Below are 16,404 nucleotides of genomic sequence, written 5' to 3'. Positions count from 1 at the left end.
GGCTGGTGTGCCAGAGAATCCCGCCCCTCCAATTCCTACATTCATCAAAAGATGATATTTTACACTAGCGATTGGGTTCAGCATCATACACAGACTTTGCACCCTTTACAATAAGGAATGCACTTTTATTCGTCCAAACATGCCAGTACATGAATTTTCTATTTACACATAGTGGGCCAGATAAAAACTGTTACATCGTTGTGAGATCGGAGTTCGGCCAAAGAGTAGCATTATTTACAACAACATTATTTCCATGCCTCACCATATTCTTCTCCACACCCCTCAACTTGCTTTCTCTCTAAGCATGGATTTAAAACAAATAACAAATAATTACTGTCCCACCTCCTGATTAATCTGTTTCAATGGAAGATTTTCCCCTTGTAGCTGTAAAGCTCACACAGACCCCAATGAGAGTGCATTCCCTCTCCGAGCACTGCTACTGTGTGGTGAACCTCTGGCAGAGCTGGGTGCCAATTGAATCGACAGAATTAATCTCAAAACCTTAGGGAAAAAAAGAATCAAACCTGAAGCTTCCGGTAGAAGGTTGCTTTGAATTTTCAGGGCTCTAATTCACTAACTTTCAATATTCTGAGATTGATCTTGCATTTGTTATTATTTTGTTACCAGTTAGAATTGATTACATGTTCATTGTACAACTTTAAGTGTAACAGTTTGAATTAGCTTAATTTAACATATATTAATCAAGTCTCAATTTAAAGAAGATGAGCAAAACTATAATCTTTATGGGTCATATGGGTGTGTGCCTTGGTGTCACAGACTTTATATAAAACTTAAATTCCTGTCTTCATTAATTCATATATATCTTACATTTCTGACACAGAAAGACTTGATGTTCTGCTTTATAATCTATCCATTAATGAGGCAATACAGCTGGGAATAATTGTATCCAAATCTCAAAGTCAAAAGGGGTTATATCTCAGAATAAGAAGGGTCTGTGATGGCAGATGTGGTAATGATCATGTGACTCCAGGACCAACTTTGTGCGAGGTGCAATTTCGCTGTAATTTGCTTATCATGATAATCAAATGTATGTAATACTTGGCATCTACACTTCAATAAACAAACTTGATTATGAAGTATACAGAGTGCTGAATCGATCCTTGACATTTATTGCCCATGCTAATTGCCCTTGAACTGTGTGATTTGCCACCACTGCAGAGGGTCCGAGGTCTGAGTCACCTGAGGACATATTTCCTTCCCTAAAATGCCTCAATGAATCAGGTTGTTTTTTTACGACAATCAGTGATAGTTGTCATGGTCACCATTACAGACCCTAGCTTTATATTCCAGATTCATTCATTGAATTCACATCCCCAGAGCCTGGCTTCCTTGATTACTGTTCCAGTGGCATTAGCACTCTGCCACCGTCTGCCCAAAGTTAGCAGAATGGATGGGCGGAGTGGTTGCTGACGTTGTGAATGACAGTCGTGCTCAGCGGGCTGAATAATGACGGTGTTGTGATCTATTCAATCTGATTGAAGCTGCTGCCAATTGAGGGATTGAAGGTACAGCACGGTAGCATTGTGGATAGCACAATCGCTTCACAGCTCCAGGGTCCCAGGTTCGATTCCGGCTTGGGTCACTGTCTGTGCGGAGTCTGCACATCCTCCCTGTGTGTGCGTGGGTTTCCTCCGGGTGCTCCTGTTTCCTCCCACAGTCCAAAGATGTGCAGGTTAGGTGGATTGGCCACGATAAATTGCCCTTAGTGTCCAAAATTGCCCTTAGTGTTGGGTGGGGTTACTGGGTTATGGGGATAGGGTGGAGGTGTTAACCTTGGGTAGGGTGCTCTTTCCAGGAGCCGATGCAGACTCGTTGGGCTGAATGGCCTCCTTCTGCACTGTAAAGTCTATGTAAATCTATGTAAAGCTGCCAACGTTCCAGGATGACCCTGGAGTCTCCGGGAATGAAAGACTAAACTCCTACTGCAAAGCAGGAGAAAATTCAGAAACACTAAAGTGTCAGACAGGGGAAAAAGTTTGTTTATCAAACTGACAAAAATAATTCAAGTGGGAGATAAAACTTCAGTTCCTTTTCGGATTGTTGTGAAAAGGTGGAATTTTGTGAGGGTGGGCATGTCAGGGGCAGTGAGTAGCACAGGGTCATGTAATGAGACCTCTGGGAATATGTCGGACCAGAGTTAGCAAACCTATTGAAGGTATCTCCATTGCCACAGGCTTGTGGAGATGGTACAATCTGTGACTGTCTCATTGATAAAAGATAGGCAGACAAGTTGTGTCTACTAAGATGTGCTTTGTAGCTTTGATGAAGTGTGTACAGGAGTAACAGCAGATCTGTGTAGTGTGACAGTTAACCCACTTTCCAGTATTAAATTTTCAGCGTTCTAATTCATGGGCAGCATGGTAGCACACGTGACTTCACAGCACCAGGGTCCCAGGTTCGATTCCCTGCTGGGTCACTATCTGGGCAGAGTCTGCAATCTCTCCCTCTATCTGCGTGGGTTTCCTCCAGGTGCTCCGGTTTCCTCCCACAGTCCAAAGACGTGCAGGTTAGGTGGATTGGCCATGATAAGTTGCCCTTAGTGTTCAAAAGGTTTAGGAGGAGTTATTGGGTTATGGGGATAGGGTGGAAGTGAGGGCTTAAGTGGGTTGGTGCAGACTCGATGGGCCGAATGGCTTCCTTCTGCACTGTATGTTCTATGTAACAAATCATTCCCAGGAAAACTCTCCTCAGCCTCAAATTCTCTGAGCATAAAGAGTTCTTCAAAGAATTCTCATTCAAACAATTTCAGATGTTTAGAATAAGAAATGTTTCCTAAAATATTACAAGATGAGAAAAAAGTGAATAATTAGAAAGTGCAAAAAGAAACTTAAAAAACCTACTGTAGTGATATGTATATCTGCTGGTATGTAAGGGATTAACACCTGTAAAATAGTTCTAGACAGCCAGTAGATGGCAGCACCAGATCTATGTATATAAGCTACACTCAGGAGTGACTAGTGAACAGAGTGTTAGAGATATAGCTTAGTGAGTAGGTGTAGTTAAACATTATATATACTTATTCTTATTTATCTAATCTTCAATTATAATTGTAGAAGAGTGAACAAATTCATAGTTATTCATAATCGTTACTCAGTTAACAGTATTTGCTTAATTTGAAGACTAATAGTTTTACTGAACATCAACCATCAAACCATTCTGGAAGTGAGAAAAAGAGTAGCAAGATATTACTATAACGTAATATAACACCTGCTTAACAGAAATGGCAAATATCACAAAGTATCATAAGGTGCCTTTTAGAAAGAAACTTTCAAAATGTGAGAAAGGAATTCTCAGATATACAAACTTCAGATAATTTGAGAATAATCTGGGTGCATTTCCCATACAATAATCAGGATATGGTTGTATGAAAGAAAAAAGAATAGGGAGTGGAAGAAGTGAAACCAGGGATGTGTGATACCTTCACACTGAGGGAGGGCCTGACTTCTTTGGCATAATACTCAAAACCTGAGCCAATGAAAGTAAATCAAGAGCATTGTATGGAATGATTTCTGATGGCACTTCTACAACACCAGACTTGCATTCCTACAAGATCCTTGGTAACCGCAGAACATTCCAAAGTGCTTTCGAACCAATGATTTGTTTCGAAATGCAGTCACTGTTGATACAAAGGAAACACTCAACATAGGGACATAGAATCATAGAATTTACAGTGCAGAAGGAGGCCACTTGGTCCATCAAGTCTGGACCGGCCCTTGGAATGAGCACCCAACCTAAGCCCACACCTCCATCATATCCCCGTAACCCAGTAACCCCACCTAACCCTTTTTGGACACTAAGGGCAATTTATCACGGCCAATCCACCTAACCCGCACATCTTTGGACTGTGGGAGGAAACTGGAGCACCCGGAGGAAACCCACTCAGACACGGGGAGGATGTGCAGCTCCGCACAGACAGTGACCCAGCTGGGAATTGAACCCTGGAGCTGTGAGGCAACTGTGCTAACCACTGTGCTACCGTGCTGCCCACATGCTGCCCCTTTCAATGAGATCACCCCTCATTCTTTGAAACTGCACAGAATACAATCCCAGTCTGCACAATCTCTTAACATAAGACAATCCTGCCATCCCAGCAATTAATCTGCTGAACCTCCATTGCATTCCCTCTATGGCAAGTGTATCCTTCCTTAGATAAGGAGATGAAAACGTTGCACAAAGCTCCAAATGTGATCTTACCGAGTCTCAGTACAAAACCAGCAAGAGCCTTTTATTCCTGTCCTCAAATCTCTTTATAATGAAGGCAACGTACCACCTGGCAGCCACCTTTCAGTGACTCAAGGACAAAGACACCCAGGTCCTTCGGACATCAACACTTCCCAACTTCTCACTATTTAAGAAATACTCTGCCTTTATTTTAACATCCTCAGAAAACACCCAACAGGTTTATTAAACATGATTTCCCTTTCATAAATCCCCGTTGACTCTGCCCAATAGTATCATAATTTTCTAAGTGCCCAGCTATTACATCCTTTATAATATATTCTAGCGTTTTCCCGACTATTGGCGTCAAATTAACACGTCTGTCGTCCTCCATTCTCCCTCTCCCTTCCTCACATGTGCTGCTTTCCAGTCCACAGGAACCTTTCCAGAATCTATTGAATTTCCTTTACACATACCTAAACAAACTTTTACAGTCCAACTTTATCTTTCTCGCTGGCATGTATTCAAATTCTCTTTTTCCATCCTTCATAAGTTCCTTGTTCTTCCTTTGTCGGGTTCGAAATTTCTCCCAATCCTCAGCTGCACCACTTTTCTGGCAAGATTATGAGCCGCTTCCTTTGACCTAAGGCAATCTTTAAGTTAGCTTCTTCAAAAGCCAATTTGAGCAAAGCAGGATTTCACAAACAGCGGTGTGATAGTGAGAGATAATCTGTTTTACTGATGTTGGTTGAAGGACAAATATTGCTGGGAGAACGTCCCTCCTTTTATTCACAATGGTGGAATAGTGTTCATCCAGCTCAGAGACAAGACCAGGTCTTTGTTTAATGTCTCATCACAAAGTTACCCTTTGTGACAGTGCAGCATTCCGTCAACAGTGGCACGAGGCAGCACGGTGGCACTGCAGCCTCACGCCGCCGAGTACCCGAGTTCGATCCCGGCCCCGGGTCACTCTCCAAGTGGAGTTTGCACATTCTCCCCGTGTCTGCGTAGATACCCAAAGATATGCCAGGGTAGGTAGCTGGATTGGCTGCGTTTAATTGTGCCTTAATTGGAAAAAAAGAATTGGCCACTTTAAGTTTGTATAAAAAGATAGTAGGACAGTAAGTTAGTGTTCCTCACCCTCTCAGAATGACAGAGTGATTTCTGGAATTAAATAAACCCTCCTGAGCTCGTCCCAGTCTGGGAAATCAGATATTTAATTTGTTTATTGGACTTGGGCGACGCAGGCTGCGCCAGCATTTATTGCCCTATTTGCCTTTGAGGGGACAGTTAAGAGTCAACCACATTGCTGTGGATCTGGAGTCACATGTCAGCCAGACCAGGTAAGGACAGCAGATTTCCTTCCCAAAAGGATATTAGTGAACTAGATGGGCTTTTATGACAATTTTTATTGGTATGGTCATCATTATACCTTTAGTTCCAGATTATTATTAAATTCAAATTTCACCATCTGCAGTGGCAGGATTTGAACTCTGGATCTCTGGATTACTAGTACAGTGACAATACCACTATGCCACCACCACCACTGCCTCCCCTGTTAGTTTCCCAGCAGAGTAAGTCTCATCCAATCTCATGATCAAATAGTGTTCACGCCTCGGGCTCATAGACTTTGCCAGACCAGACCATAAGTTCAGGGTGATGAGCCGAGGGGAAGCTCAGCACCAAGGATGACAGAGTCAGGGTTGTCCACATGAGGAATACCTGAACTCAAGAGTCTCAGAAATCTGGGAAGGTTTAAAAATAGGAGGACCCATTTGGACTGGGGAATGAGGTTTCTGGAGTCAGGGAATGGGGAACAAGAATCTGTGGGCGATGAGGAAACTAATGGTCAAGGGACTGGGATCAAATGGGGAGGCTCTTATCAGCCTTTCCATTCGTGCTGGAGCATTAGGAAAGAAGTGAGGCTGGATGACCCCAAGAGAGAAGCATCAATAAAGGAGAAAGTGTCAGCGGAACTGAAGGAGGAGAAGCCAATAAAGGGGTGAGTGAAACGCAGAGGTGTTTCGTGACAAAGCAGTGATTGATTCCACTGTTTGGAAATGAAATGAAAATGGGGAAAGAAGGAACAGGAAACAAAGATTCTCACCGAGAGAAACAGGAGGGAAAACAGGAGATAGATAAACTGAGAGCTGTTAAACTGTGGTCTCCTTCACCACATGTGTATTGGAAGGAGGGACTGAAAGTTAATTTGAAAGAGAATTGGATTTTTATTTCAAAAGGATGAATATAGGAGGATCATTGAAGAGAAAACGAGATTCCTGGCGAGAACACGAGCACCCAACGAAACAGACACCTTCTTCTGCACTGCAACACTCTATCAATCTATCAACTCCCTCCATTATTGAGAGTCAGGTCAGGGAGTGTTTTGGAAAAGTTGGTCCTGAACTGAGTTTGTAATGATGTTCCCTGGAAGAAGTTCTCCAAACACTAAGCTGTTGTCCATGCTGTGATGTCTTGGATTGGTACAGGTTAGTCCAGGCCTCCAGGTTTTGCTATCCAATGTGCAAACACTGATCAGCTTTACTGACAATCCCACTTCAGTGCTGTCGCCACAAATTTGAACTCTGAATCTAATCCCGTGCTGTACCTGTCCTGGGAGTATTTGATGGGGACAGTCTAGAGGGAGCTTTACTCTGTATCTAACCCCGTGCTGTACCTGTCCTGGGAGTGTTTGACGGGGACAGTGTAGATGGAGCTTTACTCTGAATCTAATCCCGTGCTGTACCTGTCCTGGGAGTACTTGATGGGGACAGTCTAGAGGGGGCTTTACTCTGTAACTAACCCCGTGCTGTACCTGTCCTGGGAGTGTTTGATGGGGACAGTGTAGAGGGAGCTTTACTCTGTATCTAACCCCGTGCTGTACCTGTCCTGGGAGTGTTTGCCGGGGCAGTGTAGAGGGAGCTTTACTCTGTATCTAACACCGTGCTGAACCTGTCCTGGGAGTGCTTGATGGGGACAGTGTAGAGGGAGCTTTACTCTATATCTAACCCCGTGCTGTCCCTGTCCTGGGAGTGTTTGATGGGGACAGTGTAGCGAGAGAATGAGGAGCAGGAGTAGGCCATCTTACCCCTCGAGTCTGCTCCGCCATTCAATGAGATCATGGCTGATCATTTGTGGACTCCGCTTCACTCTCCCACCCGAACACAATAACCCTTTATTCCTTTATTCTTCAAAAAACTATCGATCTTTATCTTGATAACATTTAATGAAGGAGCCTAAACTGCTTCACTGGGCAGGTGTTTCCATAGATTTGCTGTCCCCATCAATCACTCCCAGGACAGGTACAGCACGGGGTTAGATACAGAGTAAACCTCCCTCTACACTGTCCCCATCAAACACTCCCAGGACAGGTATAGCACGGGGTTAGATACAGAGTAAAGCTCCATCTACACTGTCCCCATCAAACACTCCCCACAGGTACAGCACGGGGTTAGATACAGAGTAATGTTCCCTCTACACTGTCCCCATCAAACACTCCCAGGACAGGTACAGCACGGGGTTAGATACAGAGTAAAGCTCCCTCTACACTGTCCCCAGCAAACACTCCCAGGACAGGTACAGCATGGGGTTAGATACAGAGTAAAGCTCCCTCTACACTGTCCCCATCAAACACTCCCAGGACAGGTACAGCACAGTGTTAGATACAGAGTAAAGCTCCCTCTACACTGTCCCCATCAAACACTCCCAGGGCAGGTACAGCACGGGGTTAGATACAGAGTAAAGCTCCCTCCACACTGTCCCCATCAAACACTCCCAGGGCAGGTACAGCACGGGGTTAGATACAGAGTAAAGCTCCCTCCACACTGTCCCCATCAAACACTCCTAGGACAGGTACAGTACTGGGTTAGATACAGACTAAACGTCCTCTACACTGTCCCCATCAAACACTCCCAGGGCATGTACAGCACGGGGTTAGATTCAGAGTACAGGTCACTCGGTGCTTTCAAATTTGTGGCGACAGCACTGAACTGGGATTGTCAGTCAAAGCTGATCAGTGTTTGCACATTGGATAGCAAAACCTGGAGGCCTGGACTAACCTCTACCAGGTTTGGGTGAAGAAGTTCCTCCTAATCTCAGTTCTAAATCTACTTCCCCTTATTTTGAGGCTATGCCCCCTAGTTCTGCTTTCACCCACCAGTGGAAACAACCTGCCCATATCTATCCTATCTACTCCCTTCATAATTTTATATTGTTCTGTAAGATCCCCCCTCATCCGTCTAAATTCCAACGAGTACAGTCCCAGTCTACTCAAACTCTCCTCGTAATCGAACCCCTTCAGCTCTGGGATTAACCTAGTGAATCTCCTCTGCACACCCTCCAGCGCCAGTACATCCTTTCTCAGGTAAGGAGACCAAAACTGAATACACTACTCCAGGTGTGGCCTCACTAACACCTTATATAATTGCAGCATTACCTCCCTAGTCTTAAACAGCATCCCTTCTACAATGAGGGACAAAACTCCATTTGCCTTTTTAATCACCTGTTACACCTGTAAACCAACTTTTTGCGACTCATGCCCTAGCACACCCAGGTCTCTCTGCACAGCAGCATGTTTTAATATTTTATCATTTAAATAATAATCCCTTTTGCTGTTATTCTGACCAAAATGGATAACCTCACATTTGTCAACATTGTATACTATCTGCCAGACCCTAGCCCATTCACTTAATCTATCCACATTTCTCTGCAGACTTCCAGTATCGTCTACAGTTTCTGCATTACCACTCATCTTAGTGTCGTCTGCAAACTTGGACACATTACACTTGGTCCCAAACTCCAAATCATCTATGTAAATTGTGAACAATTGTGGGCCCAACACTGATCCCTGAGGGACACTACTAGCTACTGATTGCTAACCAGAGAAACACCCATTAAACCCCACTCTTTGCTTTCTATTAATGAACCAATCCTCTATCCATGCTACTACTTTACCCTTAATGCCATGCACCATTATCTCATGCAGCAACCTTTTGTGTGGCACCTTGTCAAAAGCATTCTGGAAATCCAGATATACCACATCCATTGGCTCCCCGTTATCTACTGCACTGGTAATGTCCTCAAAAAATTCCACTAAATTAGTTAGGCAAGGCCTGCCCTTTACGAACCCATGCTACGTCTGGCCAATGGGACAATTTCCATCCAGATGCCTTGCTATTTCTTCCTTGATGATAGATTCCAGCATCTTCCCTGCTACCAAAGTTAAGCTAACTGGCCGATAATTACCCGCTTTCTGCCAACCTCCTTTTTTAAACAGTGGTGTCACGTTTGCTAATTTCCAATCCACCGGGACCACCCCAGAGTCTAGAGAATTTTGGTACATTATCACGAATGCATTTGCAATTTCCCTCACCATCTCTTTTAGTACCCTGGGATGCATTCCATCAAGGCCAGGAGACTTATATATTTGATGCTGCCAGACCTGCTGAGATTTTCCAGAACTTTCTCTTTAATTTCAGATTCAAGCATCGGCAGTAATTTGTTTTTATTAGGGCCAGGAGACTTGTCTACCTTTTGCCCCATTAGCTTGCCCATCACTACCTCCTTAGTGATAACAATCCTCTCAAGGTCCTCACCTGTCATAGCCTCATTTCCATCAGTCACTGGCATGTTATTTTTGACTTCCACTGTGAAAACCGACCTAAAAAACCTGTTCAGTTCCTCAGCCATTTCCTCATCTCCCATTTTAAATCTCCCTTCTCATCATCTAAAATACCAATATTTACCTCAGGCACTCTTTTTTGTTTTATATATTTGGAGAAACTTTAATTCTCTGTAGAGTGACCTTTAATCTGTATCGAACCCTGTGCTGTATGTGTCCTGAGAGTGCTTGATCGGGTCAGTGGAGAGGGAGCTCTATTCTGTATCTAACGCCATGCTGTACCTGTCTGGGAGGGTTTGATGGGGAGAGTGCAGAGAGAGCTGTACTCTGTATATAACCTCGTGCTGTACCTGTCCTGGAAGTATTTGATGGGGACTGTGCAGAGGGAGCTTTACTCTGTATCTAACCCCGTGCTGTACCTGTCCTGGGAGTGTTTGATGGGGACAGTGTAGAGGGAGCTTTACTCTGTATCTAATCCTGTGCTGTCCCTGTCCTGGCAGTGTTTGATGGAGACAGTGTAGAGGGAGCTTTACTCAGTATCTAACCCCGTGCTGTACCTGTCCTGAGACTGTTTGATGGGGACAGTGTAAAGGGAGCTTTACTCTGTAACTAATCCCATGCTGGACCTGTCCTGGGAATGTTTGATGGGGACAGCGTAGAGGGAGCTTTACTCTGTATCTAACCCCGTGCTGTACCTATCCTGGGAGTGTTTGTTGGGGACAGTGTAGAGGGAGCTTTACTCTCTATCTAACCCCGTGCCGTACCTGTCCTGGGAGTGTTTGTTGGGGACAGTGTAGAGGGAGCTTTACTCTGTATCTACCCCGTGCTGTACCTGTTCTGGGAGTGTTTAATGGGGACAGTGTAGAGGGAGCTTTACTCTGTATCTACTCCGTGCTGTACCTGTCCTGGGAGTGTTTAATGGGGACAGTGTAGAGGGAGCTTTACTCTGTAACTAATCCCGTGCTGGACCTGTCCTGGGAATATTTGAAGGAGACAGTGTAGAGGGAGCTTTACTCTGTAACTAATCCCATGCTGGACCTGTCCTGGGAATATTTGAAGGAGACAGTGTAGAGGGAGCTTTACTCTGTATCTAACCCCGTGCTGTACCTGTCCTGGGAGTGTTTGATGGGGACAGTAGACTCAGTGTATGATTCATGTCTTTTTTACATTTATAGAAATGTTGCCAGAATCATGGACGTTGCGAACTGTTTCACCTATGAAGAAGCTATCAAGGAAATCCGAGGCTGTCTTTTCAAAGAGCTCAAAGCCATTGAGTCATTGGTAATGAAAATGATTGCCGTCGGCAGCAAGACCCTGTGTGAGATGGATACCGAAATGATTCGGAAGTTGGTTAATGAAGCACACAAAGAGGCTCATCAAGCTTCTAACGTTGCCTCTGGTTATGTGCGAAAGATTCAATCAGAGTGTGAGAAGTTAACTGAGGAGAAAGGCAAGTTGCAGAAAGAGTTGGAGGATAAGAAAGGGCAATTAGAATCTTTGCAACACCAACTAAAAACTATTGAAGAGGAGAAGGAAATGAATGTAAAATGTTTGCAGGAAGCGGAATCATCACTGCAGCTGGCAGAGGAAGCATTACAAAGACTAAAGGACCACGAAAAAGCGATGGAAACTGGCCGGAATGTTGGCATTGGGCTTTTATTTATTCCCTTTATAGGTCTAATATTAGGTAAGTCACTATAGGTTTTGAACTCCTCCGTACTGATGCAAAGTAATATTCTGGGACAAAGTGGTCAGACTCAGGTTTACCAGCACAATACAAGGGACTAGAGATTTGAGTTTGCTGGGGCGGCACGGTAACACAGTGGTTAGCACCGTCGCTTCACATCACTAGGAACCCAAGTTTGATTCCCAGCTTGGATCACTGTCAATGCGGAGTCTGCACGTTCTCCCCGTGTCTGCGTGGGTTTCCCACGTTTCCAGTTTCCTCTCACAAGTCCCGAAAGACGTGCTTGGTAGGTGAATTAGACATTCTGAATTCTCCGTGAGCATGCACAACCAGGTGCCGTAGTGTGGATTGTGGTATTATCATAAATGTAAGAACTGCAACAGTTAATGCAATGTCTATATCAGCCACGAGATGTAGCTAGAGTTACAGGTATATAAGACATTTCTACCAAGCCTTCTGGTGAGGAAAGTGAAGGAGTAAGCTAGAGTACAGACTGAAGGAAAGATAGTGTGAGTAAGAGCAGATCATAGTTTATAATAGTGTTGTGATTTGTTGTAGGTGAGTGCAGATTATATGTTAATTATCAACTGTGTATTATTTAGGAGTACATGTCGAATCCAAATTAGTAGTGTTAATAAATGTATAGCTTTGTTTAAGTTAAAGATATTTTGTGGTCTTTCTGAACAATGCCAACCATCCTGAATTTAGCAACACAAGGAACACCACATGGTACCAGGAGTTTATTTCTATAAGTAAGAGGCAGTTAGATTAGAAAAGGTTACCATAAGAAGATTGAAGTTAAAAATCAAGCCGCAACAACGATCAGAAATTCTACATAGAAGGCAAATCGTAAGGTGGGGAGTCTCGAGAAGCCTGACTACTTCAGGACAAAAGGTAAACTATGCCAAAACTGGGCATTCTTTAAACAGCAGTTTGAAGTTTTTCTGTCTGCCTCCACACTGGAAAATGCCACCGATCAGCGTAAAATATCACTCCTATTAAATTTGGCTGGCATGTAAGCATTAGAACTTTATAATTCCTTTGAATTTCATAGTATCATAGAACCTACAGTGCAGAAGCAGGCCATTCGGCCAATCGAGTCTGCACCGGCCCTTGGAAAGAGCACCCTACCTAAGTCCATACGTCCAACCCATCCCTGCACCTCCATCCTATCCCCGTAACCCCACCTAACCTTTTTTGGACACTCAGGGCAATTTAGCATGGCCAATCCACCTAACCTGCACATCTTTGGACTGTGGGAGGAAACCGGAACATCCAGAGGAAACCCACTCTGACACAGGGGAAACGTGCAGACTCCGTACAGACAGTGATCCAATCCGGAAATCGAACCTGGGACCCTGAAGCTCTAGAGCAACTGTGCTAACCACTACGCTACCATGCTGCCCACTGCTGATGAGGATAAAGCGAAATATAACAGAGTGCTACAGATGTTCAGTGAACACTGCAAGAAGCAGGTCAATGAGACCTATGAACGGTACATGTTCAGAAAAAGGCAGCAGTTAAGAGGGGAGTCGGTAGATTCTTTCATCGCATCTTTAAAGTTAAGAGTGCAGTCCTGTAACGTTTCCTCCGCAACCCATTCTATGCTTTGTGATCAAGTTATATTTGGGATAAAAGATGAACTTTTGCATAAAAACTGCTGAGACTACCGATGCAATCGATAGAAGACGCGATTAATATGTGCAACGCGTAGGGCAGCACAATGGCACAGTGGTTAGCATTGTTGCCTACAGTGCTGCGGACCTGGGTTTGAATCCCGGCCCTGGATCACTGTCCGTGTGGAGTTTGCACATTCTCCCTGTGTTTGCGCGGGTTTTGCCACCAAAACCCAAAAGGTGTGCAGGTTAGGTGGATTGGCCACGCTAAATTGCCCCTTAATTGGAAAAAATAATTGGGTACTCTAAATGTTAAGAAAAAAAAATATGTGCAACGCCAGTGAACAGGCATCCTCTGAATATGCAGAGTTTGTGGCAAACAAAAAGTGCGCGAAATCGGGAAAGGTGGCTGATGCCATTAATGCTGTGTCGCAGCAAAGAAAACCTGCATACAATGGCCATTTTGAGAGTGATGTCACGAGCGTGATGACATGCACATGCTGTGGACACGCCAACAGTCAAAAATAATTGCCCGGGAAAAGACAAACTATGTTCCAATTGTTGCAAGTTCAACCACTTTGCAGCGCAGTGTCATTTCTCAACAGCTTCTCCAGTAACTAAATTTTAAAAGTCCTGCAGTGACTACAGAACGATCCAGACTGCAAAGAGTGAAGGTAAAAAATCTAATATCTTAACTGTTAGAGAAGATTTCTCACCATACACGCTAAAGCATACCTTCATGATTGAAGCATCACTAGGATTAATTTGCTGGAGTGTAATGACAAGCCAGTACAACAGCTCTCAAAGATAATTAAAGAGTGGACTGTATGTTTAGAAATTAATGGCACAGATATACCATTTAAAATTGAGACAGGAACACACACAAATATTATCACAGAAAAGAGTTCAAGACAAGCTTATACAGTAGTCCCCCGTTATACGGCGGAGGGGGGGCTTATGGACCCCAACTGTCAGCTTCCCTCTCCGGATCAAAGTGAGCCGGCCGCTGAAGTTGACACTGCCGGCTGATTGGAGGGAGATTCAGTGAGAGAGGAACAGCTCACACAGCGTCCGGAAGTGGATAGTGCAGAGCTACAGCTGCCTCAACCCTGCACAGCAGACAGGTTCTTTAAACCGGTGGCGGTCAGAACATATTTTTGAAAGGCAATCCTTTCCTCCAGTTTGGTGAAACCCACCAGAATTCCTGGTAAGTTTCTGTGGGTTTCCCTCTGGAATAACTCCTCATTCTGTGGCAATCAGAGAGCTTGTTTTAATTAGATCCACGATGGGGGTTTTAAATTTATTTAAAAATCTATGCATGCGCTTCCCATTGTGAGTCTACGGGGGTCTGACCTCTCCCCCCGCCCCCCGTAGACTCACAATGGGAAGCGCATGCATAGATTTTTAAATAAATTTAAAACCCCCATCGTGGATATCCGCGGCTCGGATGCAACGCGGGTGGCTGTCTTGGACCCCAACACCCGCGTTATAACGGGGGACTACTGTAGAACAGCGCTAATAAACAAACATACTTGTCGGTTGACCGATTAGAATGGGAACAACATAGTTTCAAGAGGATCCTGCCGGCTCGTTGTTAGAAATGTCGACATTGAAATATCAATCAACTTTGAGATTGTGGAAGATGATAAGTCATCGCTAATAGGGGTGGATCCTTGCAAAAAATTAAACCTAGTTGAAAGGGTTCACACAACCAAGACTTCGACTGACCAACATGAAGAGCCAAGGGAAGACGTATTTGTTGCGGATACCTTATTCCATTAAGTTATTCCAGCCGAGTAAAGATAAAGAGGGAGACTCGCGGGCCGGTAGAAGTAGAAAGAAGTTTAACCGTGACGACACAGCCTGCAGGTAAATGATTGGCTGGTGACTGATAAGTAGTTTTTCTTTTCCCTGAGGTGTTATCGTGCGGGGCGCAGTGGTTGCTGAGTGAGTGCTTGCTGAGAAGTGGAGTAAGTTTTTAAAAAACTTACTATTGGGAGTTTCCAGCTGAATCCGGTCGGAGTGAGGACAGAGTGACTGCTGGGTAAGTGGTAAAGATTTAAATTGTTTGTGCAGTCCCATAACAGCTGATTGCTGTTCTTGTGTGGGGCGCAGTGGTTGCTGGTTAAGTGTTTTACTTTTACCTGTATTTAAGTTGGGCAGTTCCTAAACCCTAGACACTACACTTGTAGTGTTTCCCACCCTTCCACCTCCTCTAACCTAAGGGGTAGAGTGAATATCAGGTAAGCTCTTTCTTTCTTTTTCTTTTTTTTTACCTAGAGGGGATGGCAGGGAAGGCAGTGCAATGTTCCTCTTGCAAAATATTTGAGGTGAGGGACGCTGTCAGTGTCCCTGCTGATTTCACCTGTGGGAAGTGCACCTATCTCCAGCTCCTCAGAAACTGCATTAGGGAACTGGAGCTGGAGCTGGGTGAACTTTGGATTATTCGGGAGGCAGAGGTGGTCATAGATAGAAGCTTCAGGGATGTAGGTACTCCGAAGAATCAAGATGGATGGGTGATGGTGAGAGGGGCTGGGAGGAAGCAGTCAGTGCAGGAATCCTCTGTGGTCGTTCCCCTCAGTAACAAGTATACCGTTTTGGATACTATTGATGGGGACGACCTACCAGGGGTAAGCCACGATGAACGGATATCCAGCACTGAGTCCGTCCCTGTGGCTCAGAAGGGAAGGAGGGAGAGGAGAGCAATAGTTATTGGGGACTCGATAGTTAGAGGGACAGATAGACAGTTCTGTGGCAGCGAAAGAGACTCATGGATGGTATGTTGCCTCCCGGGTGCCAGGGTCCGTGACATCTCAGTGTTTTGAGAATCCTTAAGGGGGAGGGGGAACATTCACAAGTTGTGGTACACATCGGTACCAACGACATAGGTAAGAGAAGGGATGGGGATTTAAAATAGGAATTCAGGGAGCTAGGGTGGAAGCTGAGAGCCAGGACAAACCATGTTGTCATCTCTGGTTTGTTGCCGGTGCCACATTCTGGTGAGGTGAGGAACAGGGAGAGAGTGCAGATAAACACATGGCTGCAGGGATTTTGTAGGAGGGAGGGTTTCAGTTACCTGGATAATTGGAGCACATTCTGGGGAAGTTGGGACCTGTACAGACAGGATGGTTTGCACCTGAACCAGAGGGGCACTAATTTCCTGGGAGGGAAATTTGCTACGGCTCTTCGGGGGGATTTAAACTAATTTGTCAGGGGGCTGGGAAAATGAGCTGTAGTCCAAAAGCCAGTGTTGAGAGTAGTGAGGTACTGAGGACTGTATCAAGGTCGCAGGAGTGTACCAG

The 16,404-nt window shown here is 44.6% G+C and overlaps 1 protein-coding gene and 1 long non-coding RNA gene across 2 annotated transcripts in view; one reads left to right on the top strand and one right to left on the bottom strand.

Moving 5' to 3' along the window:
* LOC119976604 overlaps nucleotides 1-4,952 on the bottom strand; it is a 107,704-nt gene extending 102,752 nt beyond the window's left edge. Inside the window, exon 1 of the long non-coding RNA XR_005462947.1 lies at nucleotides 4,656-4,952. This is a non-coding gene — a long non-coding RNA (uncharacterized LOC119976604). The remainder of the gene's footprint in view (nucleotides 1-4,655) is intronic.
* Nucleotides 4,953-5,122: 170 nt separating this feature from the next.
* LOC119976597 overlaps nucleotides 5,123-16,404 on the top strand; it is a 31,816-nt gene continuing 20,534 nt past the window's right edge. Inside the window, exons 1-2 of the mRNA XM_038817207.1 lie at nucleotides 5,123-5,210; nucleotides 10,975-11,486. Of these exons, the coding sequence (XP_038673135.1) occupies nucleotides 5,203-5,210; nucleotides 10,975-11,486 (520 nt within the window). The 5' untranslated portion in view covers nucleotides 5,123-5,202. The remainder of the gene's footprint in view (nucleotides 5,211-10,974; nucleotides 11,487-16,404) is intronic.

The sequence above is a fragment of the Scyliorhinus canicula genome, chromosome 1 (assembly GCF_902713615.1).
Source record: "Scyliorhinus canicula chromosome 1, sScyCan1.1, whole genome shotgun sequence".
In the NCBI taxonomy this organism is placed as follows: domain Eukaryota; kingdom Metazoa; phylum Chordata; class Chondrichthyes; order Carcharhiniformes; family Scyliorhinidae; genus Scyliorhinus; species Scyliorhinus canicula.
The sequence above is the reverse complement of the archived record's forward strand: the minus strand, read 5'-3'. Positions and strand labels throughout refer to the sequence as shown.